Source organism: Kogia breviceps, chromosome 11 (assembly GCF_026419965.1).
Source record: "Kogia breviceps isolate mKogBre1 chromosome 11, mKogBre1 haplotype 1, whole genome shotgun sequence".
Classification (NCBI taxonomy): Eukaryota; Metazoa; Chordata; class Mammalia; order Artiodactyla; family Physeteridae; genus Kogia; species Kogia breviceps.
The window spans coordinates 24,214,192-24,239,536 of NC_081320.1; the positions used below are offsets into that span (position 1 = coordinate 24,214,192).

The following is a 25,345-nucleotide window of genomic DNA, read 5'->3' on the forward strand; positions in this document are numbered from 1 at the left end:
TCTTTCCACCTATCTGTCGATCTGTCTGTCTTTGTCTTCTTATTAAGCTCCTGTAGCTGGAGTAGAGGTCCTTCAGCCTGGAGAGGCCCAGAAACCACCCAGCATCTAAAACAGTGGAGGCGGCCACTGGTCACTGCCCAGGAGCGTCAGGGTCACTCGCTATAGAACAGTGACTTGAAGGACAGACTTCATCTACCCAACCAGATCCCGGGACAGAACCCCTACCAACCCAGGGGCAAATTCTAAGACCTGGGATATTCATTCCTATTTTATCTGGGTTCTGTCTTTCTCGCTTCTCTCCCACAGCTAGTCCTGGGCTTATACCACAGCCCTCCTTTGTAGGAAGAAGACAGCTCTGGGACAGCACTGCTCACCAGTGGCGGCCCAATAGGGCAAGGGTTTTGTTCACGTATCACATCCCAGAGGCAGAGAAGCCCCACCACTCCTGAGGAACTCACCACACCTAAGGAACTTGCTGCTATGGTTTCTTCTATTTTTTTTGAACTGTGCCATGAAGAAGTGGACCAGTCCCTCCTGGATTTTCCATTATGTCACCTTCTCTGTAGACTTCTGTACCTCCCACCATTTGTGCAGTGATACTCTGAGTCCACCTGTCTATTCTCTGGGGCGAGTGGAGCCTGCAGTTGGGGTGCCCTGAACAGAGCTTGGGAGATCCAAGACACCTGGGTCAAAGACTCCTTGACAAGGACAAGAAAACACTTTGATAATGGGGGTCAGGGAACCTCATGTAACCTGAGGCAGTGACGTAGCCCACACCCAACAAAGGGTATTCTTGGTAGAGGGCTCCCTCTCAAGGCACCTCCCATCCCCTGAGACTCACACAGACACTCACATAGTACCTTCATGGCAGCCTAAGCAATAAACTCAGCACAGTGGGCCACCGTTGGATCAGAGAGCAGACAGTGGAAAGCTGAGATGCCAGGACCTTGTTAATTGGTTATTAATGGTGACAGGTGGAGGAGGGCCAGGAGAGATCTTCTTAGCTGGAGGCCTCAGCCCTCTGAACCATCCTGGGGGGTTCACTTAATCTGCAATTAAAGAAGGTCTCAGGAGGCTGCAGGAACTGCCTAGCCTATGTCCCAGGCCTGTCACCAAACAGACACTCTGGTCTTCACTCATGCATCTTCTTACGTAGTTTTTGTTTGTTTGTTTGTTTTGTTTTGTTTTTGTGGTACGCGGGCCTCTCACTGTTGTGGCCTCTCCCGTTGCAGAGCACAGGCTCTGGACACGCAGGCTCAGCGGCCATGGCTCACGGGCCCAGCCGCTCCATAGCATGTGGGATCCTCCTGGACCGGGGCACGAACCCGCGTCCCCTGCATCAGCAGGCGGACTCTCAACCACTGCACCACAAGGGAAGCCCCTTATGTAGCTTTTATGTCATCTCTTCTGCTCTCAATTACTCCTGTGTGTCAGTGTGGGGCTCTCCTGAAGGGCCTTTGCTTCCCTCCCCTTCTGTCTCTCCAACATTTTCCCCCTTGCAACCGGGCTTAGGAATGGGGTTGAACATTGGGGTTGGGCAGTCCCCAGATGTGGGTTTGGGGGAGGAGAGGGAAGGAGAGACTAGTAAAGGGAAGAGGCCACTTACAGCAGAGCCCAGCTAAGGTCATCTCAGCAGCCAGGGACTTGTCCAGACAATAGTGGGGCCACAGGAGGGGACTTTTCCCAGCAAAGCCCCTGGAACCTGAGCTGGGGAGAAACCAGATCCTCCGAGGGGGGTAGGAGGAAGGGAATGATTAATGAGGGAGATTAAGAGATTAAACCTGGGTTCTGGGCTGAGGAGGGGGGCTCTTAGCTGTCTCATAAGCTTCCCCCGACCCCAGCTCAGCAGTGCTGCTGCTCCCCAGTGCACCTCTTCCCACCACACCTCCCAGCCCCGTGGTCCAACCCTCTCTGCCTTGGGTCCTCCCCAGAGCCATCCGAAGACGTGAGCCTACATTGCTGCCTGCCACCCCCCTTCTGCAACAGATTCTCCCCATTGTCCCTTCAGATATTTGGGTGTCCTCTGCTCCCTCCTCTAGCAGAGATCCCCTCTTTCTCACTTCCCCTCCAGAAGGCACCTCTATTCCCACTTATGGGTGCCTTCTCACCCACCCCCAACACCCTCTTTCAGTATTCCCTTTCCTCATCACCCCATCTTATTTTTCATTCCCTGACACTGCACCTCTGATCTGCCTTGCCCTCCTCAGCCTCTCAGCTTGGAGATTCCTCTACCCAGGCCTGCCCCAGATGTACCCCCTCTTCTTGGCATCCATATCTGCTCAATAAATGACCTTGGGTTTCCCTGGTGGCGCAGTGGTTGAGAATCCGCCTGCCGATGCAGGGGACACGGGTTCGTGCCCCGGTCCGGGAGGATCCCACATGCCGCGGAGCGGCTGGGCCCATGAGCCATGGCCGCTGAGCCTGTGCTCCGCAACGGGAGAGGCCACAACAGTGAGAGGCCCGCGTACCACACACACACACACACACACACACACACACACACACACACACACACACACAGAAATTGACTTGAATAAAGGTAATTTTTTTAAAAAAATGACCTTTAGTCCCCTGGATTTCCCACCCCAAGCATTTTTCTGAATTCTGTGAGTGTAAAAGGGGGAGGAATCCTCAGAATAACCTCCTTGGGGTGGTGGATGGCTGAGGACAGTCCCAAGAGATGTGCTTGTCCCCCCCCGTCCCCCCCCCCCCCCCCGGCCACCCGCCAGGGGAAATCCCTTAACCAGAGTGAGAGGGAAGTGGGCATTTTAGAGAAGAAACTCCAGGCAGAGGAGCTGGGGCGGGGAGTCCATACATCTCACACACTACTGGGATGGTTTTCTCTTTCAGAAAACGTTAATGCAGATATAACTGATTCAGACATAAATTTTAGTTTCCTCACTTCTAGGGCCTCAGGTCTGTGAGTTCTTTTAGGGCCTTTACGCTGGCTCACAAAAAGCTCTGTGCAATTGCTGCCAAGCTGGGGGTGTGCAGGCTGGGGTGGGGGAGCGGTGGGATGCTCAGACACTCCCCCACACCCCCACACTGGTGTAACCCTTGGGACTCATTGCTCCAGGGAAGTCCCTTTTCCCTATCTCCTCACCCCCGCCCACCCCCAAGTCCTGGGAGAGACTGGCCAGGCTGAGAGAGATGGGTCCTCCTCTGTGCCAAAGGCCAGAGCAAATCTTGGTGCCCCCTCCCTCAGGTGAGTGTGGACCACGAAAGGGGTTTGGTGAGAAAGGGCATCAGGGGCAAGAGCGAGTTTGTCCCTGCAGGTGAGGACCGACGCCTCCACCGGGGCGCCCCGCGAGGTCCTGGGCGCCTGCGAGAGGACGGGCTGCATGCTGGGAATGCGGCCGCTTCTCTGAGCACAGCGCGGGCGTTCTAGGTCACCAAGCCCAAGAGAACCGTGGGCTTGATTTGTCTGCTGTGGCGCAGATCGAGACCCGAGTGACCCCGAGGGTCAGGATCTGCGTGGGGCAGGCCAGGGAGGGAAGTAATGGACCCACAGATGGAGGGAGAACGGTGCGGTACCCGCAGCTGGTCTGATCAGCCACTTCGGGAGACGCACGGCAGCTACCGCCACCACTGCCACGCCGGCAAACAGACAAAAAAAAAGGCTCCACTGAGCTGAGGGCGAGGCGGGGAGCCGCTCCAACGCAGATCCAGGCCTGAGCGCCTTCCGCTGCTTCTTGGCCGCAAGCAATGTGTCATCAAAGGCCTCATCCCGAGGCTTGGTTCTCAGGTCTCCGGTCTCCAGCAGCCTTATCTTCTGACTGGGCCTGCTAGATGTCAAGCTGCCGCCAAGCCCCTACCGGACTACTCTTTAGGGGCGTTTCCATTCTCCTTACCTCCACTACCGCCCCCGCCCCCGGAAATGCCCTTTCACACACAAATGCCTTGAGAACAGTCTAAGCGCTGCGTGCTTGAGTGGACCTGGGAGTACCCAGAGCTTAAATTCAGGGAGAAGAGAATGGGGAACGCTGGGATAGATATAATTCATCAGAAACCTCCAGACAGGGCTTCCCTGGTGGCGCAGTCGTTGACAATCTGCCTGCCAATGCAGGGGACACGGGTTCGAGCCCTGGTCTGGGAAGATCCCACATGCCGCGGAGCAACTAGGCCCGTGAGCCACAACTACTGAGCCTGCGCATCTGGAGCTTGTGCTCCACAACAAGAGAGGCCGCGACAGTGAGAGGCCCGCACACTGCGATAAAGAGTGGCCCCCGCTCTCCGCAACTAGAGAAAGCCCTCGCACAGAAACGAAGACCCAGCACAGCCAAAAAATAAAATAAATAAATAAATATTTAAAAAAAAAAAAAACAAAAAAACCCCTCCAGATATATGCTGGTATAGAAGCAGGCCAAAGACACTGAAAAAAGCCCTGATTCTGGCTGAGGGAAGGTTTTCTGGAGGAGGTGACACTTAGGCTTTCAAGGAGGGGCAGTGGGGGGGTGGGCGCGTTCCAGGCCTGAGGCCTGAAACATGTGAAGCTCGGGAATCTTGGAGATGGTGCCAGGAAAGAACTGGGCCTGGGCCAGTGGGCCTGCAGTGTCCCTATCCTGGTCCCTGCTGCCTGCCCAGAGTTCACCAAGGGTTCTGCCTTGCTGTCTGCAGTCTCTCCACATATGCCTTTCTCTTGGCCTACAAGCTTCATCAATGGGGAGGGAAGCCCACACCTACTGTGCCCTGGGAGAGAGCTCAGGTTTTTGCCCCTGAGTCTCTGGCTCTTTTAGCCAGTTCAGGCCACCTTCACTATGGCCCTCCCTTGGGTCCTCTGCCACTCAATCTCCGTCTGAGGCAGCTCAGGCACCTTCAGCCCTCACAAGCTATACCCAATGACCCCCTTGAATTCATGGAGTCAGACTTTGACCAGCGCCAGATTTAGGCTTTAAAAAGTATGGAGATTCCTTTAAAAACTACAAATAGAACTACCATACAACCCTGCAACCCACTACGGGGCATATACCCTGAGAAAACCATAATTCAAAAAGAGACATATACCAAAATGTTCACTGCAGCTCTATTTACAATAGCCAGGACATGGAAGCAACTTAAGTGTCCATCAACAGATGAATGGATAAAGAAGTTGTGGCACATATATACAATGGAATATTACTCAGCCATAAAGAGAAATGAAACTGAGTTATTTGTAATGAGGTGGATAGACCTGGAGTCTGTCATACAGAGTGAAGTAAGTCAGAAGGAGAAAAACAAATACCGTATGCTAACACATATATATGGAATATAAGAAAAAAAAGTCATGAAGAGACTAGGGGTAGGATGGGAATAAAACACAGACCTACTATAGTATGGACTTGAGCATATGGGGAGGGGGAAGGGTAAGCTGTGACAAAGTGAGAGAGTGGCATGGCCATATATACACTACCAAATGTAAAATAGATAGCTAGTGGGAAGCAGCCACCATAGCACAGGGAGATCAGCTCGGTGCTTTGTGACCACCTAGAGGGGCGGGATAGGGAGGGTGGGAGGGAGGGAGACACAAGAGAGAAGAGATATGGGAACATATGTATATGTATAACTGATTCACTTTGTTGTAAAGCAGAAACTAACACACCATTGTAAAACAGTTATACTCCAATAAAGATGTTAAACAAAATCAGGTTTAACATTTATGCTTCCTATGCCATCCAGTTTGTCCCAGATTCCACAGCAGCCCATTAGCTTCCTTCAGGAACTCCTTGCTTTGGCTTCCAGTCCCCTCCTCTGTTACTGTCTGGCTCAAACAGACAAGGAATGCTTGCTGAATTACTCAGTGGAGTTCTCGCCTTGTTGCTTCCCTCTTGTTCCTAAAAAGTGCCTCTTCTGGGCACCAGTTCCCTCTTTTCAACTACCCTCTCCACACCCTGGCTTCACCTAGCCCAGGTACCTGAAGGCCCACTGAATCTCATATGGACAGCCAGGTTTCCAGCTGTGACTATACCCATGTGTTCTTGCATCCCAATTTTTTTAAGGCTCCTCCCATAGTGCAATTCTTTGTATTTTCTTTCAAATATCACTCTTCTTCAGCCCTGCAGTGGCTACTGTCAAACCCTATAGCCCCATTCTCACCACTATTGAATTTAGGATACCTCCACTCAGGCCTGCATTATATGTGGCAACATTCAAGGACGGTGAGAGCTCCCCTTCCCTTCACCAAAAAGAGCTGGTATGAATGACCCGGTTTCACTTAGGTCACCTTCAGAGTTTTACATACGTAGGGTCCTCTACTGCTTTCATTTGGCAATTCACTGAGGGAACACCAACATAGAGAGGCCCTCCTTCTTGATGAAACTCAAGAGAGAAGCAGGACACAGGACAAAGCATGAGTGTGTGGCAGGAAAAAAAGGAAAAAGATGCGCTTTTTAAAGTTTTTATTTCAAAAAATAAAGCCAAGGTTAATTTCACATAAATATCTGGGGAGGGAAGGGCAGAGGAATGGGTGGGGGCTTGGCCCCTACCTCCTCTTCTCTTTCACACTGTATTGTAAAAGCAAAGGGGATGGCTAAGGAGAGAACACAGGGAAGAAGTAGTCAGTGGGAACATTCTTACCCAAGAGGCCCCTTCAGCCTGCCCCTGCCCTGGAGACTGCCTTGGCACTGGCTCACCTTGCCGAACCAGCGGGAGAGCCATATCTGCTTCATGGTCATGTGATCAGGGAGAACTTCATTGTCAAAAAGGAGTTGCACCTAGGAGGGAGATAGGGGCACAGTTTTCAGAACTATCCTCTTGGGCTTCCCTGCTGGTGCAGTGGTTGAGAATCCTCCTGCCAATGCAGGGGACACGGGTTCACGCCCCGGTCCGGGAAGATCCCACATGCCGCGGAGCGGGTGGGCCCATGAGCTACGGCCACTGAGCCTGTGCGTCCGGAACCTGTGCTCCGCAACGGGAGAGGCCACAACAGTGAGAGGCCTGCGTACCGCAAAAAAAAAAAAAAAAAAAAAAAAAAAGAACTATCCTCTTGCACAGGTCAAGAACTACCCTAGTCTACCCTATACTCTGTTCCTCCTTTCTCAGCCCACCCCCCAAAAAAACCTACTACGGGATACTCACATGCTGGGGATTTAGCATCAAGCGGTGACATAGCACCCTCCGGAGATGGCGAACTTCAGCTCTAACAGAACATCGGACATATTTGTTCTGGGGGTGGGAGGGAAAGGAAGAGAACAGGTGTGTGAGGGAAGGGCCATGGGGAGTTGAGTCTCCTTAGAGAGGCCCTCCCCTCAGCCCCTCTCACCTGCAGGACGCTTTTATTCTTGTCTTTGCCAGAACTGGGTGGGGAAACAGACACAGGTTAGGGAGCTCTATCTTTCCCCCGTCCCCTGACCAGAACCATGATATACTCTCTTCAAGTGAACAGACACTCCCTTACTGCTCGCCCACTCCCTGAGCCCCTCCCTGCCTCTGGGTCATTGTCACTGTCACTTCAGATACCCCATGACCTGTCCTTCACCTCAGCCGCTCCAGGCATAGGCTCAGCTGCTCGTCATAGCGATAGTAGTGGGCTTTTGAGTGGTCGAAGCTGCTGAAGGGGAGGCCAAGGTTGCTCAGGGCTGGCTCTGAGAAAGACAGAGTAATGAGGAGAGTGGCACATGTTCCATATGCCTTTTTCCCCGGGGAGCAAAACTGGGCAGGAGGAATGCTCTGGGGGTTTTACCTTAGCCTCCTGCTACCAAGAGACATACCTTCCCCGCTGGGCTGGGTGACCCGGTCCAAGCCTCGGGACTGGTAGAATTCTCGGATCCGTTTCTCTTCACCTAGAAGGGAGTGGAGTACAGGAAGTAAAATATAAGCCCTCCCTCATTCTTTGTCCCTCTTACTATCAACCTCTTTACCAAAGCCCTTGTCATCTCAAGCAGCATCAGTCCTCTAGAGGCCCCTCAAAGTCAGGTTGGTTACTCACTGTCTTGCAAGCCTGGCACTAGCTTGTACACGATGTCCTGCATGACCCGGTCCAGTTTGAGGTTGAGCAGTGGCTGTGTCTCGTGGATCTTGATGTTGCACATGGGGCAGTACTTGCTGGTTTGGAGGTACTTCACAATACAACTCTTGCAGACTGCAAGAAGAAAAAAGCAAACTCTCGGGCCCTCTGGAAATCGGGTTCATGGGCTGGGTGGGTCGCCTGGGTGGTTGGGGCAAGCAGCCTAGAGGCTGGCAGCCGGCTTAGTGGGAAGTGGGGCCTGGAAGAAACAGCCAGGGTCCTGGGCACTCACACGTATGAAGACACTCTGTTATGGTGGTGGCATCCACGAAGTACCCTGCGCACAGGCAACAGACGATGTGCTCATTCAAGTCTTTGATCTTTACTCGCACCTCCTCCTGCGGACACACCCTCAGTCAACGACCACTCTCCCAACCCCAACCCGTGTGCCTTCACAACTTGGAAGTCGCCTCTCATCAGACCCCAGGGCCAACACCGCACCCTGCGCCGTCAGCCGATTAGCTCCCGGGGGTTGACACTCCCCCTCCGCCCAGCAGAGGGCTCCGCGCACAGCGGGGTCTCCCTCCAAGACAACTCGCCCCACCTTCCTTTCCCAGGGGAGACTACAAAGAGTGAGCGGCACAATGCGCAGGCGTCCTAGCCTGGAGTTTGGCAACCCGACCGCAATCGCGCAGGCGCATTGGGCACCCTGTCTCTGCGCAGGCGCACTGGCGCCCGGCCAGCCACCGCCCGTCCTGTAGCCGGCCGCAGTTCGCACCGCTAGCCGACCACAGTGGTAACCTTGCCGCCCCTGCACCTCGTTCCGTAGCGGGTCCATCTTGTACACTGACTGGAGCTGGTTCCGAAGCCTCATCGCGATCGCAATCTGGCCCCCCTGAGGAGACGCCATCTTAAAGGCTGATCCCGGCCGGCCACTTCCGGTGCCGCCTGCGGGGCGGGACTTGTCGCCTCGCAACGAAGGCTTAGGTCTTTTCGGATTCGCTGACCCTCTGTGAGGCCCCGCCCATGTCCCTTTCTCCCCGTGTGCTCACCTGAGCCCCACTGGCCCCTCCCCCTCCTCAATCTGTAATTAGGGAGTCGGGGGGTGCCTGGGAAGGGGTCCTTTCTCTTTGAGCTCCTGTAGTAATCATCATAATAGACCCTACACGACCTCGGGACTAACTTTTGGAGCCTGCAAAGGACTGCCGCCTTCAACTCCCAAAGGCCCGGCGGTCTCCTCCCGCCACCGCTCAGGGTCGTCGATCTCCTGTGATGATGTCCCTGCTAAAGAAGCCCCTCCGGGGCCCTCTACTTGTGTCGCCCTCCGCGGCTGACGCGTCCGCATTACGGAGCTTCATCCCGATGGTGGGCCTTGTCCCGGCTTCACAGCGGCGGTTTCTCGGAGCTTTGCGGAATCTCGTAGAGGGTGGAGGGGAAGGAGGGACCCCCAGGGACTTGGTAGTGACCGTACCCCCGCCCCCACACTCCCCCCTGCCGCCGAGGATGGGGGAGCAGGCCCTGGTTAATGATGATGATTCAATCATCGGCGCCTGCGGAGGCCTGGGACAGACTAATGCAGAGCAGATGCCCAAGAAGGAGGGGAGGACGGCTAAGACACTACCACACACGGACACGCTGAGGCAGCTAACTCCTGCGGTAGCATAGGCCCAGTCCCGTACTTGGGGGAGGACGCAGGGGCCCTAGAGCTGGTACACCGACGTCTCTAGGTACTTTTTTAAAAGTGGGATTAAAAAAAAACAAAATAAGGATAAAATTACTGTGGAGTATTAACATCAGGTGCAATTGGAGACTCAGGAAGGGAGAGATACCAGTGGAGACCCCGAAAGACTTTCTGGAGGAATTGGGTCTTTGTGTGGGCACAATTTAGAGATTGGGGGTGGGGGTGGGGAAAGGAGTGTGGTGGAAATAGAAAAGAAAGGCAAAGTGGAGGGGAGTGAACGGAGAGGGGCTGGACTGAGGTGAGGCCCAGGTGTAGATCTGAGAGTAGTGATAGAAAAAGCAGAGCCTTGTGGAGTTGGGACTTTAGCCTGAGGGCAATAGGGAGCTAAAAGACGTTTTTGAAGAGAGGGAGTTATCCTATGAAAGAAACATATTTGTTCATTTATCTTCAGAGTGAATTAGCGGTAAGGAGTTATGAGATTAATGATATTTTTAAAATCAACTACTCGCTACAGCCACTGCTTACCTCTCTGTTCCAAGATGCCATTATCTCTTCTCTGGACTCGCTACAGCCACTGCTTACCTCTCTGTTCCAAGATGCCATTATCTTTTCTCTGGATGATTGCAGTGGCTTTTTGCCTGCTTTCCTTGCTTCTACCTTTAACCCTCTTTAGCCTATTCTAAACATAGCAGCTCACAGTGATTCCGGTAAAACATGAATAAAAAAGGATACACGGGGGCTTCCCTGGTGGCGCAGTGGTTGAGAGTCTGCCTGCCGATGCAGGGGACACGGGTTCGTGCCCCAGTCCCGGGAGATCCCACATGTCGCGGAGTGGCTGAGCCTGCGCGTCTGGAGCCTATGCTCCGCAACGGGAGAGAGGCCACAACAGTGAGAGGCCCGCATACCGAAAAAAAAAAAAAAAAGGATACATGGGAAGTTTTTTTGAGTTGATGGATGTTTATTATCTTGATTGTGTTGATGGTTTCATGTGTGTATACATATGTCAGTGTATCAAATTGTACACTTTAAATATGTACAGTTTATTGTATGTCAGTTTTGCCTTAAGAAAGTTGCTTAAAATAAAATTTAAAAATGAGGTATCTTACTTTTCTGTTTAAAACCTTCCAATAGCTTCTCTTTTCAATTAGAATAAAAGTCCAAGTCTTACAATGGCCTTCAAGGCCTTGCATGGTCTTTCGCAGTCCCTCAGTCTCTCCAGACACACTGGACCCCTTCACTGTTTGTTCCACAGATACACCAGGATATACTCTCGTGTCCCCAACTTGAAATGCTCAGATATCCAAAATGCCCTTTTCTTCCTTCAGGTCTTTACTCCATGAGGCCTTCTGTGATCAATCTAGATAAATCATAATCCCCCACTCTTACACTTCTTTTTCCCCTTCCTTGCTTTATTTTTCTTCTTAGCATTGTTATTATTAAGTTTATCGTATATATTTCCTTTTTCATCTGCCTCCCCCACTGGAATATATGCTGCTCAATGGCAGGAATTTTTGTTGTATTTACAACTATATTTCCAGTGCCAGGATCAAAGTTTTCTGGATGAACACATGAATGTAGGTGGTGGTGATGATGGCCTAGACTAGGCTTTTATCTGTGGAAATGGAAAGGAAGGACTGTGTATGAAACATTTCAAAGAAAAGAATAATAGGAGGAAGTGAATAAGGAACTTGAGGGGAAGAATTTCCTCCAGCCTGTTGGACTTAAGGTGGCTAGAGCGAAAGCAGGTGGAACTTGCCAGAAAACTAGAATGGTAGGGTGGAACACAGCAAGTGTCAGAACCAGGGACTGAGATCTCCAAGTTTTCTGGGTAGCTGCAATAGATGGAACTATTGGAATGGATGAAACCTGAGCAGATGTAGAGATGGGTAAAGCTGAAGTCGGAGCTCTGAAGAATGCTCACAGTGTTTGGTGGAAGAAGAAAAGTCAGTGGAGGAAAAACAAGCAGTGACTGTGAATGTCCAAAGATGTAGAATAATATGATATTATGGAAGCCAAAAGAATGGACATTTCAAGAAATAGTTGATGGTCAACAAAGTAAAACATGTCAGAGAAGTCCTGGATAACAGACACTGGACACGGGAGCGCTTTGAGAAAGGGTCCATGTACTGAAGCCAGCTTGCAGTGGGTTAAAAGAATAAATAATGGGGAAATGGAGGCAATGGGTATGGGCAGTAAAAGGGAAAAAGAAACACATAATTTCTCTTGAGGAGTTGGGCAAAGACTTTGTCCAGATAGTAGAGACCTCAGACAGTTGGGGGTTGGAAGGACTAAATCGAAAAGAAAAATGATGATACAGGAGTGGGGACATGGCACCAACAGCAGGACGGAAGACAAGATTCAGGAGCATGGGCTGGGAATGTGGCCTCTCCCTTTGAAGCTGTAGGTTTGAAGTCCTGAACACTTGAAGAGTTGGACAGCCACACGCATGTAAGAAATGGTGGGATGGACCCAAGGCAGTGTGTATGAGAGGCGGGGGTGCTGACTCCAGAGCCTCTCTTCAACAGAAACTAGCAGGAACCATCCTGCTAGAGAATCAGGGAACTAGCAAGGTGGAGGCAAGCTGAGAAATTCCTAGGACTGTGGCTGACAGAATTTGATGCCATTTGTTCTTGAAACAGAGCACTGAAATCTTTTTTTTTTTTAATCCCCAGAAGATGTGTATATACTACCAGGTTTGTGACCATTCTCCTCCAAGGATCAGTTGCGTAATCTCTGGGTGGCCATACCATCTGTGCTGACCTCAAAAGGCAGGATGTAAAAAAAAAAAAAAAAAAAAAAAAGGCAGGATGTAGAGTAAGCAGGTATACAGGTCTGCACGATGCTACCTTTTTCACTTGCATTGATTCACTCATTGATTCATTCAAGAAGGACTTATTCCGCTTGATTGGAGACACACTAGTGCTCACTGTCTCCTGAGGCCCACCCCTGGAGTGGGAAAGGGGACTGACAAACTCCTAACCTGCAGGCCAGTCCCCTTGAGAGACTTTATTTACTTGACTGTCTCCCTATAGGCTCTCTGTTCTCATCCAGGGAAATCCAGCCCATTGCTATCTCTGAAGGGTTTGCCTGAACAGTAGAGGTTTCATGCTCTCTAGTAGCGCCAACCCCTCTACTGCTGAGAAAAGATGCTTGGAGTTCTTTGAAGGCTTAGGGCAGGTGGTGATATCTGTCTTCTTCACCAAGACAAAAACAGCTGCCAAAGTGACAATTCCCGCCCCCCACCCCCCAGCCCCGGCAACCCTTTCAGAAGGGATTGTTAGCAGGGTGGGGGAATAGCTGGAGAAATGGATGATGGAGGTGGACAAGACTGGGGGAGGATGTCACATGTTATTGATACCCACTGCCTCCCTCCCCCATCGTTCACCCCCTTCAGATTGAGGTTTTCTGAGAACACTGAGGGGCTGGTGGCTTTGTGTGAGGAGAAAGCCTACTCCCTTCTTTCTCTTCCTTATCTTCCTGCCCAGATGCCCAAATATCATTCCTGGTTCCCTGGAGAGAAAAGACCCCTTACCCTGCCCTAGGCACCAGGCTGCCAGCCCATCTGCTAGGGAGAAAGGAGGGGCAGAGTTTTCCCCAGGAGATCCTGGAGAATCAACTGGAAGATCGGTGCTCCCAGGGAGACCCATCTACTAGACTTAGAAGGCATTTCGGCTCACACGGGTAACTGGCAGCCTGTAGGGGAGCACCGGAGTGGGCTGCAGTGGAGGGGCTAGGGCTGGCACAGTGGGGCGGGGTACTTTGGCCACCACGTGACGAGGCAAGCCAAGCTGCTCATCGGTGCCCACCCTCCGAGGGATGGTAAGAACATCCCCCTCCAGGCGCCCAGTCTCACCGGCTCAGAGGCGCCAGGAGCCAGCCCCCCCAACCCCGGGGTCCGGGGCGGGCCGGGGAAGGTAATGTAATTCCGACCCAGCTAACCCGATTATGGCGGCCTGCACCGGGCTGGGTGGCGGCAGGGGCGGGTCTAAGGCACAGGGGCCCAGCCGGCCCCGGGTCCCATCCCGGGGAAGGATGCAGAGTTCACACGCTCCCAGCTCCTGGGTCCTCGGCAAGAGGTCACAAGGTCACCGAGCGGCTTCTGTCTTTCCCCACCTCCCTTCTCTGACACGCTCCAGGCACAGTTTCCTGGGCTTGGGTGGAGTGAAGCAGCTATGCGAAATGAGGCGGTTAGGATCCTCCGAAGACTTCTGTGAGGTCCCAAGTGTCGCCTGTGGCGATTTCGTCCTCCTGCCTTTTGGGGGGTGGGGTAGGCGGGAGTGTGTGAGAATAGACTTCCTAGGCGCAGAGTGGAGGGGCAGAGTCCCGCATTGGTGGTTGCCTGTCGGGGGCAGAACGCCAGCCCCAAGTCCCCACCGACCTGAGTTGGCTCGGGTGCAGCCACGGGTCCGCTTTACACCGATTTCTGAAAATCGAAATTCTAAGAAACACTGGGCACCCATTACGGGCGCTCCCGAATGCAGCTAGGGCCCCTATGAGAGAGGCCGGGAGGAGTACCAGGATCACTGGCCCAGAGTAGTTGTTCCCCGCCCTAGCCCACCGGACGCCCTGCCACCCCCTTCCCACACCTGTCCTCTTCCCGGGCCTCCAACTCGCCGGCGCCGTTCCCCAGCCGCTTCCCATCGCAGCCAGAAAGCCACAACGAGATTTGGTCTTCGAAAGCATTTAGGCGGGGGCCACAACGAATTCGGGAGTCGTCAGGCAGGACCCATCGGGAGGCGAAGAGTGGGGGCTGTGGGAGGAGGCACCTGCAAGGAAGCCGGTGAGGCCGAGGAAACCCCAAAGGCAAAGGCCAGCGAGGATGGAGTTGCCTTGCGCATCTCGGCTGACTCAGCGCGCAGCGGCCCAAGCACCGGCCCCTCCCGTGCAAGTTCATAACACCCTCGCCACCTTCCCCCTCCAACACCCCCACCATTCCCGCCGGCCAGTCTTCCCCGCGCTGAGAGCAAACAGGCGTCTCTTCCCCTTTAACAGGCCCGGCCCCGCCCCTGCCCTACCCCCAGCCCCCACTGCCCACCCGAGGCTGATCTGTCAGTCACTGCCACAGCCCTAGCCGGCCAACCCTCTCCACCCCGGACTCGGGCAGAGGCCCTGGCAGTCCAGCGTCCATCTGCTCTTCAGAGTCGGCAAGGGCGCTTCTGGGGCCCCAGTCGGTCGCGCTCCCCCGGGATGCGAGTCCCTGCGCCGACGCCCGGCAGAGGCCGGCACGGGCGCGGTTACTCCCCGTACACAGGGATGAAGATGTCCTGGGGGCCCCGGCGCCTCTCCACGGCCAGCCCCGCAGGCCCCTGAGGCCACCGCCCCAAACGCTCCGCTGCTGGGCTCCCAGAGCTGTTTGGGGCGCCCTCCCCAACTGCCAAGCCTCCTGCGGTCCTCCTTGACCCGGACCCATGGAGCCGGCGGTGCTGGCCTCGCACAACCTCCCGCACCACGAGCCAATCAGCTTCGGAATCGATCAGATCCTGAGCTGCCCGGAACCCCCCGGGAGCGGCCTAGGCCCGGGTCGAGCGGGCCAGGGCCATGGGGAGAGTGTGGCGTTCTCGGGTGGATTTCATGGAGCCTCAAGCTACGGCCCCGCGGGCTCGCTGGCCCCGCTACCAGGCACCTCTGGTGTGGGCCCGGGCGGCGTGATCCGCGTCCCGGCGCACCGCCCGCTGCCAGTGCAGCCGCCCGCGGGAGGCGCGCCTGCTGTTCCTGGACCCTCGGGTTTGGGCGGCGCCGGGGGCCTAGCGGGACTCACCTTCCCTTGGATGGACAGCGGCCGCCGCTATGCCAAGGACCGTCTCACTGGTGAGGTTGCCCGATCCCTCCAGCGTCATGCCCCACACTGACCCGGTTTCCTCATCTTTGACCCTTCTGCTCCAACTCAAGGTCCCCTTTCGTACCCTCCGCCCCTAATCCCAGGGGATCCTCCCCCAATTTGTATCTCTTGGTCCCGCTGCTGAGAGGCGCTGGGGACGTAGCTGCCGTCGATGCCCGCGCCCTCCTCTGCAGTTCACTGTCCACACCGCGGGAAGGGCAGGGTGAAGTTACGGGGGACGTCTCTCCCTCACCCAAGTGGCAGGGCCATTTCCGAGGCCTTTTCTTGTCTAGAAGCCTCTACTGGTGCGGTGTCGAGCTTGGGGCACCGTAGGGACCGGGCGCGGGAGCTCTGCAGCATCGGCAGCCGCGCTCTCTTCTCAGTGACACCTCGGGCCGCGCTGAAAACCCTGCCTTGCTCTTTCTTCCTCCCTGTAGCGGCGCTCTCGCCCTTCTCCGGGACGCGCCGTATAGGTCACCCCTACCAAAACCGGACCCCCCCAAAGCGGAAGAAGCCGCGCACATCCTTCTCCCGCTCGCAGGTGCTGGAGCTGGAGCGGCGCTTCCTGCGCCAGAAGTACCTGGCCTCGGCCGAGAGGGCGGCGCTGGCCAAGGCCCTGCGCATGACCGACGCGCAGGTCAAGACGTGGTTCCAGAACCGGCGCACCAAGTGGCGGTGAGGCGCGGGGCGGGCGAGGGACCGGGCCGGGCCAAGTGGCGGTGAGGCGTGGGGCGGGCGAGGGCCGGCCTCGCTGACCCCGCGTCTCCGCCCGACCAGGCGCCAGACGGCCGAGGAGCGCGAGGCAGAGCGGCACCGTGCGGGCCGACTGCTTCTGCACCTCCAGCAGGACGCACTACCGCGGCCGCTACGGCCGGCGCTGCCCCCGGACCCGCTCTGCCTGCACAACTCGTCGCTCTTCGCGCTGCAGAACCTGCAGCCCTGGGCCGAGGACAACAAGGTGGCTTCCGTGTCTGGGCTCGCCTCAGTGGTGTGAGCGACGCCTGCCCGACCGGCCGAGCGCTCTTTTCCGGACCGAGGCGCCGCGTGGAGCCCCGGGCCCGGGGCCTTGGAGCGCACGGCCGCCCACCCCGTGGTTCCGTAGCAGTGGAGCGTGTGAGGAGGAGGTGGCCTTGATGCTATCGTCGAGGGCTCCTCGGCCACTGCCGGCTCCCAGGCCAGCGTTGCGCGGTTGCCCTGCGCGCTTAATCGTGACCTTTCCCGCCATTTTTCACTTAGACTGTTGCACCGTGGCTGGAACCCGAGGCGCTGAGGGGGCGGGACCTGCAGTATGATAGCCAATGAGGTGCAGGGAGGGGGGGAGGACTGGCCAATGGCTGCTCTCTTGAGGGACTCCGGATTCTTCCGTGGGTGTGTTGGAGCTGGGGTTGTGTGTGACTGGAGTAGGTTTACAGGCCCCGCTGGAATCAGGAGGCTGCAGTCCGCACGGGCTGGGTCTGTAGCAAAGGTGTGAAGGAAGGAAGGAAGCCGTCAACGACAGAGGAGTAATGGAGGAGGTGCTGGAAAGCGAGTTTGACTGACCGCGACAGGAACCAGAGGGTTACCTACGCTGGGCATCTCATCCTTCAACTGTAAAATAATCGCTAAGGACTTTGAGCCCCATGTTGTCTGTGTGTTTAACCTGCTGACTACGTCCTCTCACTTGAGACACAAGTGGGTGGCAGGCGAGACGTATACTTACACACTCGATACAAGAGAAAATCTGGGAACACTAATCTGGCTCTGGTGTCCCTCGGGGACAGAGAGGGAAGAGGAGGAAGCAATGGACAGTTAATGGGCCCAATGGAGTTAGGGTGAGCAGAATTTGGCAAATAATTAGGAAGTGATAGGCCTAAAAATAATCAAAGTTAATTCCCAGGTTGGAAATGTAAAGGATCAAGAAATCAATGGTGTTGTGGATGATGAAAGGGAAATTGGGAAGACAGAACCAAGATTAACTCTGCAGGCAAAACTAAATGTTAGTCCTAGAGAGAATAAATTCTGGAAAAATGCCTTTTGGGGGAGGTCAGTAGACATCCACATAGAGGTAGGAAATTGATGGAATGATGAGAACAGACAGACTCTCCAAGGGAGGAAACTCTGAGGAGAAAAGCAAAGTTCTAAGGATTAAAGTTTTCTTTCCATCAATTTCTATAAATACATTTACAATGTACAAGATGATTGAGGATATCAAAATTAATAGTCCAAAGGAAGAAAAGGGAACGTAGTACCCAGCTGGAAAGAGAAAAGCATGATGTCCCTGAAGTTGTTAGAAAAACTTGTGAGTGGGCCAGGGACTGCTGGGAAGCTTGTTGATGGAAAGTTAAGAGTTTGGGTATGGCTGCAGTAGCCTTGGGGTTTAAGAAGGAGCAGGATTTAAGTTGTATGAGAACAAAAGGGAAGACTTTGTCTGATTCTTATAGCACTGCCTTTCTTTCTCCCCTGGAGGCAAGAGCAGTGTGATAGAGGGAGGTAAGCTTTAGGCAGGGTTAGATGCCAACTGTAGTCAAACTACTCATGTTCCATGTTAGTGACAGCTAGGTTAGTCATAGTACAAGTCTTGACTAGAGGTGGGAACCAGGCAAGAGGATATCACTGTTGGAGTTGACTCTCATTCTTTCATACTAACTCATCTCTAACTCATGGATATTGAAAATGCTGCCGCAGAACCAAACTCAAATTTGACACCATATAAAAAGAACTTTTATAGACCAAAAGGGAACACAAGGATGGGTTTGGCATAAGTTGGGTATATGAAAGGCATGTTAGTTCCTCTCCAATAAATAGAAGAAAGCTAAGGAAAGGGTCCTACTCTGTTTAGACTGTGGCTTTCCCAACTCGCTCCACTCCAGCCCATCATTTCTTGGGACTCACGTTTCCAGTATTTGACCCTTAACGTTGGGCTTCTAAATCTGGCTGGCTGTCTAGGTGCTAGCCTGAGGGAAGATCTAATGTGATGAGATGAGCTCAGCTTCACTCCGCAGGCAGGTCACTGCAGGACACAGGCATCTCCAAGCTCTTGGGTGGAGGAAGATTCACTCCCTGTTGAAGAATCTGCCATTTCTTCCCTCAGCTGGTTCAGGAAGTCTCTGCTCTCACTAGGGGGCAAGTTACTCAGGAAGTATGGAGGGGCCAATTCCACCAGCCTGACAGAGATAATCATAATTAGATGATTTCTGTATCCTCTTTTATAATGCATGTTGTTAAACTTCTTACTACCCCTTCCACAAACCCTGTCTCCTCAAATCATATATTACTACAAACCACTAAGACCCCCTCCTCTTCTTAGGGTCTCTAAATCCCTAGCTTTAATTTTGGCCCCAGGAAGAGGAGACAGTGCCCAACACAGGGCAGCTTCTTCTGCACAGAGTGGAGGACGAGTAAACCCAGGGGCAAGAGGGTAAGAGGGTTGTCAGGGAACTCACATCTGTGGTTGAATCTCAGAAACAATGGAAAGGCAGTTGTCTTTGGAAATGGAGAAATTGTGGTAAAGCACCCAGGGCGGGGGTCTGGCGGGAGCCCTGCGGCTTCGGTAGCAGCAGTATGGGGAGAGCTGGGCCACATGCTTATGGGTTAGGAGCAGGTAATTTCCAGTTCCATCTGTGTCTTGGGCCACCTCATTGAAAGACAAAGATATTGAATGAATAAGTGAGAGTGAAGTGTCAGTCAGTAGAAGAAAGAAAAGGGGGTTGAGAAAGATTTATTAGCAAGGGTGGTGAGAGTATTAAAAGTAAAGCATACCTCTAGGTGTTATAGTCCTACCATACTACCATACTGTATGGCATCTCCATAGCCCCTTGTATCCAAAACCTCAAAGGAAAAGTTTCTCCTGGTTCTAAAGAATCCTTTGTATGGCCACCTGGACCCCAATTTCAGAGGTGACATACACCAATCTTTGTTTCCTCTACTTTCTGCTCCTTTTAGAGTCACCGCAACTCTTTCCCCTAACCTTAAGGAAGTATCCTGACACCAGTGCTTTCTGAAGGTCTCTGCGATTCTGCTCAGAGCCAAAGGCTGGTTGAGACAAGGGAAGTTCAATCCGTTGCATGAGTTCTAGGAGTTCTCCCCGAAGTTTATGGGCTTGGCACAATGCTGCCCAGTTTAGACCCCGAGCCTGGCACCAAGACTTGTCTGCTCCACCTAGGAATAGAAAGGGACCAGCTATAGCTAAAGCCGTTGAGACCCCCAAAAGAACCCAACCCTTGGCCAAAGGGCTTCCTTTTCCTGGGAATAGAGATCTGTCAGCTGGTTGCACACCACTTTCTCTCTTTGGAAAATCTGGATTCTGTAAGACGATGCAGATTGGACCACTCACTCTGTATAAAGGATTCATACACCTGGATCAGAGAGCTGTGATCACCATCCACGTGTTCTAGCGCCCGACGCAGGGCAGCTTCTTCTGCACAGAGTGGAGGATGAGTAAACCCAGGGGCAGCTGGAGGCAGAAGAGAGGAAGTTCATTTTGGGGAATGAGAAAGGACAGCAGTGCACTGAAGAGGTAGAAGTGTCACTTTGGGAACTTTATTCAAAAGACTTCTAGAGGCTATGCAGTTTATTAGAATATTGAAGATAAATAAATGAAAAACAGTCTCTGCCCTCAAGAAGCTTGGGACAGATCAACAAGTAAGCAAACTTGATAAGCCCAATCGGTGTGCAGGCCAGTATCTGAAGTTTGAGTAGGAATTAGTTCAGTGGAGAAGGGGCAGAGGTCTAGAAAGACCATAGGAATAGCATGTCTGGAGAACTGCAAGCACCTAGTATATGAGTGGAGGGGATGGCATGTGTGGCAGCGTGGCAGGAGATTAAGCCGGAGAGGTAGGTATGGGCTAGGTTAAGAGAGGCTGGATGTGCTGTGCGAATGAGTTTACATTCTGTTTGGAAGGTAGAGAATAGCTGACGAAGAAGAGTTTTTAAGAGTCCACGTGTTTGGAAGAAGTTCACATGATTAGTTAGGAGGCTACTAAAGGAATCCAGCAGAGTAGTGATGAGGTAACACTGGCACTGACTGTGAGTATGGAGACAAACAGGTAAATTTTTTAAAAATTAGGAAAAGTGAAAAAGAAAAATGAAAAAACCTGGAGAAAGGTTAGTCTAGAATGATGATAGTGGAGCTGCAGAGATGATTGTATGATTTTGTGGTGGTGGTGGTGGTGGTGAGGGGGTAGTTTAAAAAAGTGCTCAGGCTTGGGCTTCCCTGGTGGCGCAGTGGTTAAGAATCCACCTGCCAATGCAGGGGACACGGGTTCAAGCCCTGGTCCGGGAAGATCCCACATGCCGCGGAGCAGCTAAGCCCGTGCGACACAGCTACTAAGCCTGTGCTCTAGAGCCCGCGAGCCACAACTATTGAACCCGTGCGCCTAGAGCCCATGCTCTGCAACATGAGAAGCCACCACAATGAGAGGCCCGTGCGCAGCAACGAAGACCTGACACAGCCAATAAATAAATAAGTAAAATAAGTTTATTTTTTTTAAAAAGTGCTCAGGCTCAACAAAAACAATGACAACAAAAGTGCGAGTTCAGTTCTGGGTTGAAGTATTATGGACAATTCTGATAGAAACGTCCATCAGGAGTTAGATATATAAATCCAAGATTCAGAAGAATGATATTGTGGCATTTCAGACGACGGGGCTGAATGAACTTGCTCAGAGAGTTCAGGGAATGGGAAGACAAAAGGGGCAAGGACAGAACCCTGAGGTCCAACTTAACAGTGGAGGAGCAGAGGAGGAAGCAGAGGAGGAAGAGCTCAAGTAAGAGATTAGGGAGTGGCCAGAGGGTTAGGGTGAAAACCACAAGGAGTGGGTCACAGAGGCTTAGGGAGGGGGCAATTTTAAGGTGGGAATGGTTGGGGTTCTCAAGTGTCAAAAGAAAGTCATGAACAGGGGCTCAAAAGTGTTCATTGGATTAGGTCTCTAGGAGGCCACTGGTGAGCTGAAGGCTGTGTCAGTGTTGTGGTGGGCCTGAAGCTGGAATGCAGTGGGAGAGGAATACCCTAGACTGAACAGGATAGAGATTATTCTGTATAGCCGAAGGGGAGTGTAGGGTTGAGGAAGAGGGGTGCAGTTTTAGTAATAACAGGTAGGAGAGATTTAAGCATATTGAGGGGCAAGAACCAACAGAGAGATCGGAGAGGGATAAGTGATGAAGCCTAGTTCCTTAGGCACTGTGAGCGCTGGCAGCTAGAGCAAAGGCGAATGGGCCAGCTTTAGGAGCACCAGAACACCAAAGGGAAGGCTGAAGTGGCCATAAGAGCCAGAGAGAGAAGCGATTTATACCAGTGAGCATGGCGGCCAGGGTGAGCATCTCATCCACACAGTCAAACTCGCACGAGGCCAGCAGGGCTTTGGCCAGATCAGGGGCCAGGGGAAATTCTGATAGGATGACTCCCAGGTCTGACAGGTCCCCATTATCATCCAGGGCTGCCAGATAGTCTAAATCTTCCAGGGCCTGCATCAGTGCTTCTGGAGCTGGAGAGGGAACAAGGCTTACAGGGCAGGGGGTCTCAGAGCCTAGACGGCAGGACTTGGGCAGGAGGGGTGCTCACCAGGCCGGTCCAGGAAGTGACACTCTCCTGGCTCTGCAATCTGTCTCCTCTTTAGTAGTAATATCAGGGGGCTCAGATTCTCCTCACGCACCCTGGGTTGGGGCAGCGGGGGAGCCTCTAGTTCTAGGAAGGACTTAGGATACAGGCAGAGGCAGGATCCTGAGGGGAGAAAGACCTGGGAAAGAAGACCACTGTAGATTTCTCAGGGCTCATGGGCTGGTAACTCTTTTCGTGTTTGATCTCATTGAGGGCAAAGGCTCTTACCTGGTAGGATCCCTGTTGCCCGCAGTCGTCTCGCCTCTGCCTGACACTTGCTGATTGGTCTCAACACTTGGGATTCTGCTCCGATCTGAGGATTGTAAACCTGTCACCGCCCCCCAATCAAGGCCAAGACAGATGAGAGGGGGCTATTTCTATCTTTAGCCCCCACATCCCCTCACCTCTCTTTTACTCACACTTCGAAGCTCCAGTCCTGAGTCAATGACATGTCGGATGCAAGGGAGGGAGAAGGAGAAGTCGGCCAGCCAGTGAGTGACCACAACCTTTCGGGCACCCGATTCTATGTCCTCATACACAGCCTGAACAGCTTGTCCACAGCCTGGGTGAAGGGGCAGCACCCGTGGTGGAGGCCCTTGGTTCTCCAAGAACCCCCCATCCCTGGACAAGGACTCACAGCACAGGGATATTTCCTGAGGAAAGGGGTGGGGTATTAGGGTAGTTCTCACCTTTGTGGGTCACAGACCCCTTTGAAAAACTGATTAAACACTATGGCCCTTCATTCTGAAAAAATGCACATACTCATAAAGTTGGGGTGTTATAATTTCAGGAGCTCACTGAACCACAAATCCCTGCATTGTATGGAGTCAAAAAGAGGGTGGTAGACCTTCTTACCCTGAAACCCCAGAGTTTTTCCTCAGGACTCCAATGGAGAGTAAGTACTAGAACTTCAATGTTCCTAACAAGCATTGCTCACATTCCCCCCAGGACAGGAAGGGATAAACATGAGACATGAGTACCTCCTTTTGCATCCCAGTTTTTACCTCCTCACTGGGCAGGTACACTAGCACATCTCCTGGAGACTCCTTCCGACACAATTCAAGCACAGCTTGGCAGGCAGCTTCCACTCTATCAGTAGGGACAGTGTCCCTGTAGACGGGAATGGGACACCTGCCAGTCTCTCCAAGTACATGTACAATAGGAGGATTGCCCCAGAAGGCCTGGAGCTTAGGTTCGAGGGCTGGGTCAGTAACTACAACCACTCTGGTGTCCCCTGGAAGGTTTCTCAGCCTGGCATCTCGCAGGAGCCCCTGGAGCAAATCTGAGGCCACTGACCGCTCCTGAGCCTCATCCAGCACCAGCACACCCCACGCTCCAGTGCCCCGGGTCGAGGCCACCTCCTGCAGAAGCATCCTGTCCCAGCAGAACCTGTTGACATTGGCAGTGGGCAGAGGAGTCAGTGTAGACACTGACCAGCCCCAGAAGTTCAGAGGAGCTTCTCCCCAGGGGGCCTAGATTCTGATAGTAAAGATCAGAAAAAGACCCCGTGACTGACTTCCTGAGCCCATGGACCTTTACCTGTCACCCATAACCCCACTGGTGACACTGTTCACAAGTTGTACTCCAGTTAGGATAGTGAGACTTTCATGACGAGGGTGAGGTTGAATGTCTGAGGTCCCTGGCTGGGGTTAAAGGGTTGAATTCAGCAGTTGCATCATGCATGATTTAAAGGGTGAGCTAGGCTGAGGGAGGGAATGGTGAAATATCAGAAGACTGGGCTTGTTTCTACTGGATGAGGGGAAGGAGATCTGGGTCAGGCCTGCAGGGGGCCACACCTGAGCAGAGTGTCAGGCCCAGTGCAGTCCTCTTGGGGGATGCTGTATCCAACCTCATGACCCAGGGTCAGGTCCATTTCATCAGCAACTTGCAGGGCCAAGCTCAGGGCTGCCAGAGGGTAGGGCTGAGTCACAGTTACCCGGCCCTTCTGGAAACCCCTGGCCAGCACAAACTCTGCACACCACTGTGGGATCTGGGGTAAGGGTAGGGAAGGACAACCAGTCAGCAAGATATAGAACTCCAGTCAAAAGTGCTGGGGGAGCTGTGGACAGTTTAATCTCTCCTTATTTGGGGAGTCCCCTGGTCCTTCACCAGCTACCCTGGGGCCAGCCTGTCTCCTTTTACCCACCTCCCTTATTACTCCACACAGCTCCGCCCTGGCCCCCACCTCCCCGCCCCCCCCCCGCCCCGCCTCCCTTGTCCAGGGAAGAGCCAGTTTCCTAGCCCCTCCGTTTGTCCACTCCCAGAATCTTCCCCAACCTGGGTGCTCTTGCCAGAGCCAGGCTCTCCAGACACCAGCACCACTCCACTGGGGCTACTCTCCAACTGCTCCAAGAAGATAAAGCGAGCAGCCCAGATAGGCAAGGATCGGCGCTGCTCAAGCAGCTCGTAGTAGCGGGAAGAGAAGGGGAGCCCGTCAAAGGGGTTCACAGCCAGTTCAGAATCCCCAGGGTTTGGGCCAGGCTCTTCTTCCAGCCCGAGAACCTGAGAGGCCATGGTGGTTGTCTAGCAGGACCTACAGAAGGCAAGGCAGACATCAAGGCCTCGTATTTGGTGACTGACACCATCTGCCCACCTCAGCCCTGATCCCTAACCTGTACCCTCAAGTGATAATGCACCGAGGTCCATCCTTCCCAGTATTTCTTGCCTGCCAGGAAACAGTGGAGAGTTGAGTCTCCAAGTAAGGGACTATCAAAAGTGGACTATTACCCTGTAGTCAGATAGTAAAAATCCTTTGACTAACACAGGGGTCCTCAGGGGCAGCAGAAATTCTATGAGACATGGTAATCTGTGGGAAGGTCCCCAAGGGAAAAGAATGAAGAATCAGAGGAGGAGCAGGGTAGAAATCAGGGAGCAGGGCCACAAGGATCCTGGATTCAAACCTGCTCGCAGCTCTGAGACGTGTCAGGATACCAGCCAGTTCCAGACCCACACAAGTCACCAATAACCCTGACCTGCTGTGAAGTACAAAGGTAAATTCCGGCTCCACCCTGGGGTGTGCCTCAACAGTCCTAAAGGCTGTTTTGGGGTGGGGCCATGTGCTCCACCGTATGGAAAATAGGCTCAAGCCACCACACTGAGCATGTGTGAACTCTGCAGACTTTGTGTACTGTGCTCATTAGTGAAAGGCATCCTGGGACTTGCAGTTTTGCAGCTTTTTCCTCACATACCTGGGCTGAACACCCAAGCTAGGGTCCAGTTGCTTCTGGGCCTTCAGCTCAGTTACATTTCCTTAATATCACGCATCTCTTGACACGAGGAGGTGATTGTAGACAGTTCCATTCTGACCACCCCCACAAACCCACAAGGAAGCCCTCATCCCTGATCCCTACA

At 53.2% G+C, this 25,345-nt stretch overlaps 3 protein-coding genes across 5 annotated transcripts; 1 reads left to right on the forward strand and 2 right to left on the reverse strand.

Annotated features, from left to right (window-relative positions):
• Positions 1 to 6,357: 6,357 nt before the first annotated feature.
• PCGF1 (polycomb group ring finger 1) lies at positions 6,358 to 8,875 on the reverse strand. Of its 2 annotated transcripts, XM_059078592.2 has the most exons (9): positions 8,739 to 8,873; positions 8,214 to 8,319; positions 7,904 to 8,056; positions 7,686 to 7,757; positions 7,454 to 7,559; positions 7,238 to 7,271; positions 7,054 to 7,140; positions 6,609 to 6,689; positions 6,358 to 6,505 (listed from the first exon to the last, which is right to left on the reverse strand). In XM_059078592.2, exons 1-9 carry the CDS (start codon positions 8,829 to 8,831, stop codon positions 6,458 to 6,460), a joined length of 780 nt encoding a protein of 259 aa, XP_058934575.1. In that variant the 5' UTR covers positions 8,832 to 8,873; the 3' UTR covers positions 6,358 to 6,457. The 2 variants fall into 2 exon arrangements, with proteins under 2 accessions (XP_058934575.1, XP_058934574.1); XM_059078591.2 differs by lacking the exon at positions 6,358 to 6,505 and having other exon boundaries at positions 6,513 to 6,689; positions 8,739 to 8,875.
• A 6,135-nt stretch (positions 8,876 to 15,010) lies between these two features.
• Positions 15,011 to 16,414, forward strand: TLX2 (T cell leukemia homeobox 2). Its single transcript, XM_059079047.1, has 3 exons — positions 15,011 to 15,410; positions 15,858 to 16,095; positions 16,198 to 16,414. Exons 1-3 carry the CDS (start codon positions 15,011 to 15,013, stop codon positions 16,412 to 16,414), a joined length of 855 nt encoding a protein of 284 aa, XP_058935030.1.
• Positions 16,415 to 18,145: 1,731 nt separating this feature from the next.
• DQX1 (DEAQ-box RNA dependent ATPase 1) lies at positions 18,146 to 25,093 on the reverse strand. 2 transcript variants are annotated; one of them, XM_067007364.1, is made up of 12 exons: positions 24,895 to 25,093; positions 24,272 to 24,527; positions 23,791 to 23,984; positions 22,999 to 23,383; positions 22,414 to 22,647; positions 22,223 to 22,322; positions 21,959 to 22,117; positions 21,690 to 21,881; positions 19,733 to 19,852; positions 19,367 to 19,557; positions 18,843 to 19,033; positions 18,146 to 18,563 (listed from the first exon to the last, which is right to left on the reverse strand). In XM_067007364.1, the coding sequence occupies exons 2-12, from the start codon at positions 24,506 to 24,508 to the stop codon at positions 18,407 to 18,409; spliced, it is 2,160 nt and encodes a 719-aa protein (XP_066863465.1). In that variant the 5' UTR covers positions 24,509 to 24,527; positions 24,895 to 25,093; the 3' UTR covers positions 18,146 to 18,406. The 2 variants fall into 2 exon arrangements, with proteins under 2 accessions (XP_066863465.1, XP_058934520.1); XM_059078537.2 differs by lacking the exon at positions 24,895 to 25,093 and having other exon boundaries at positions 24,272 to 24,718.
• Between the last annotated feature and the right edge of the window lie 252 nt (positions 25,094 to 25,345).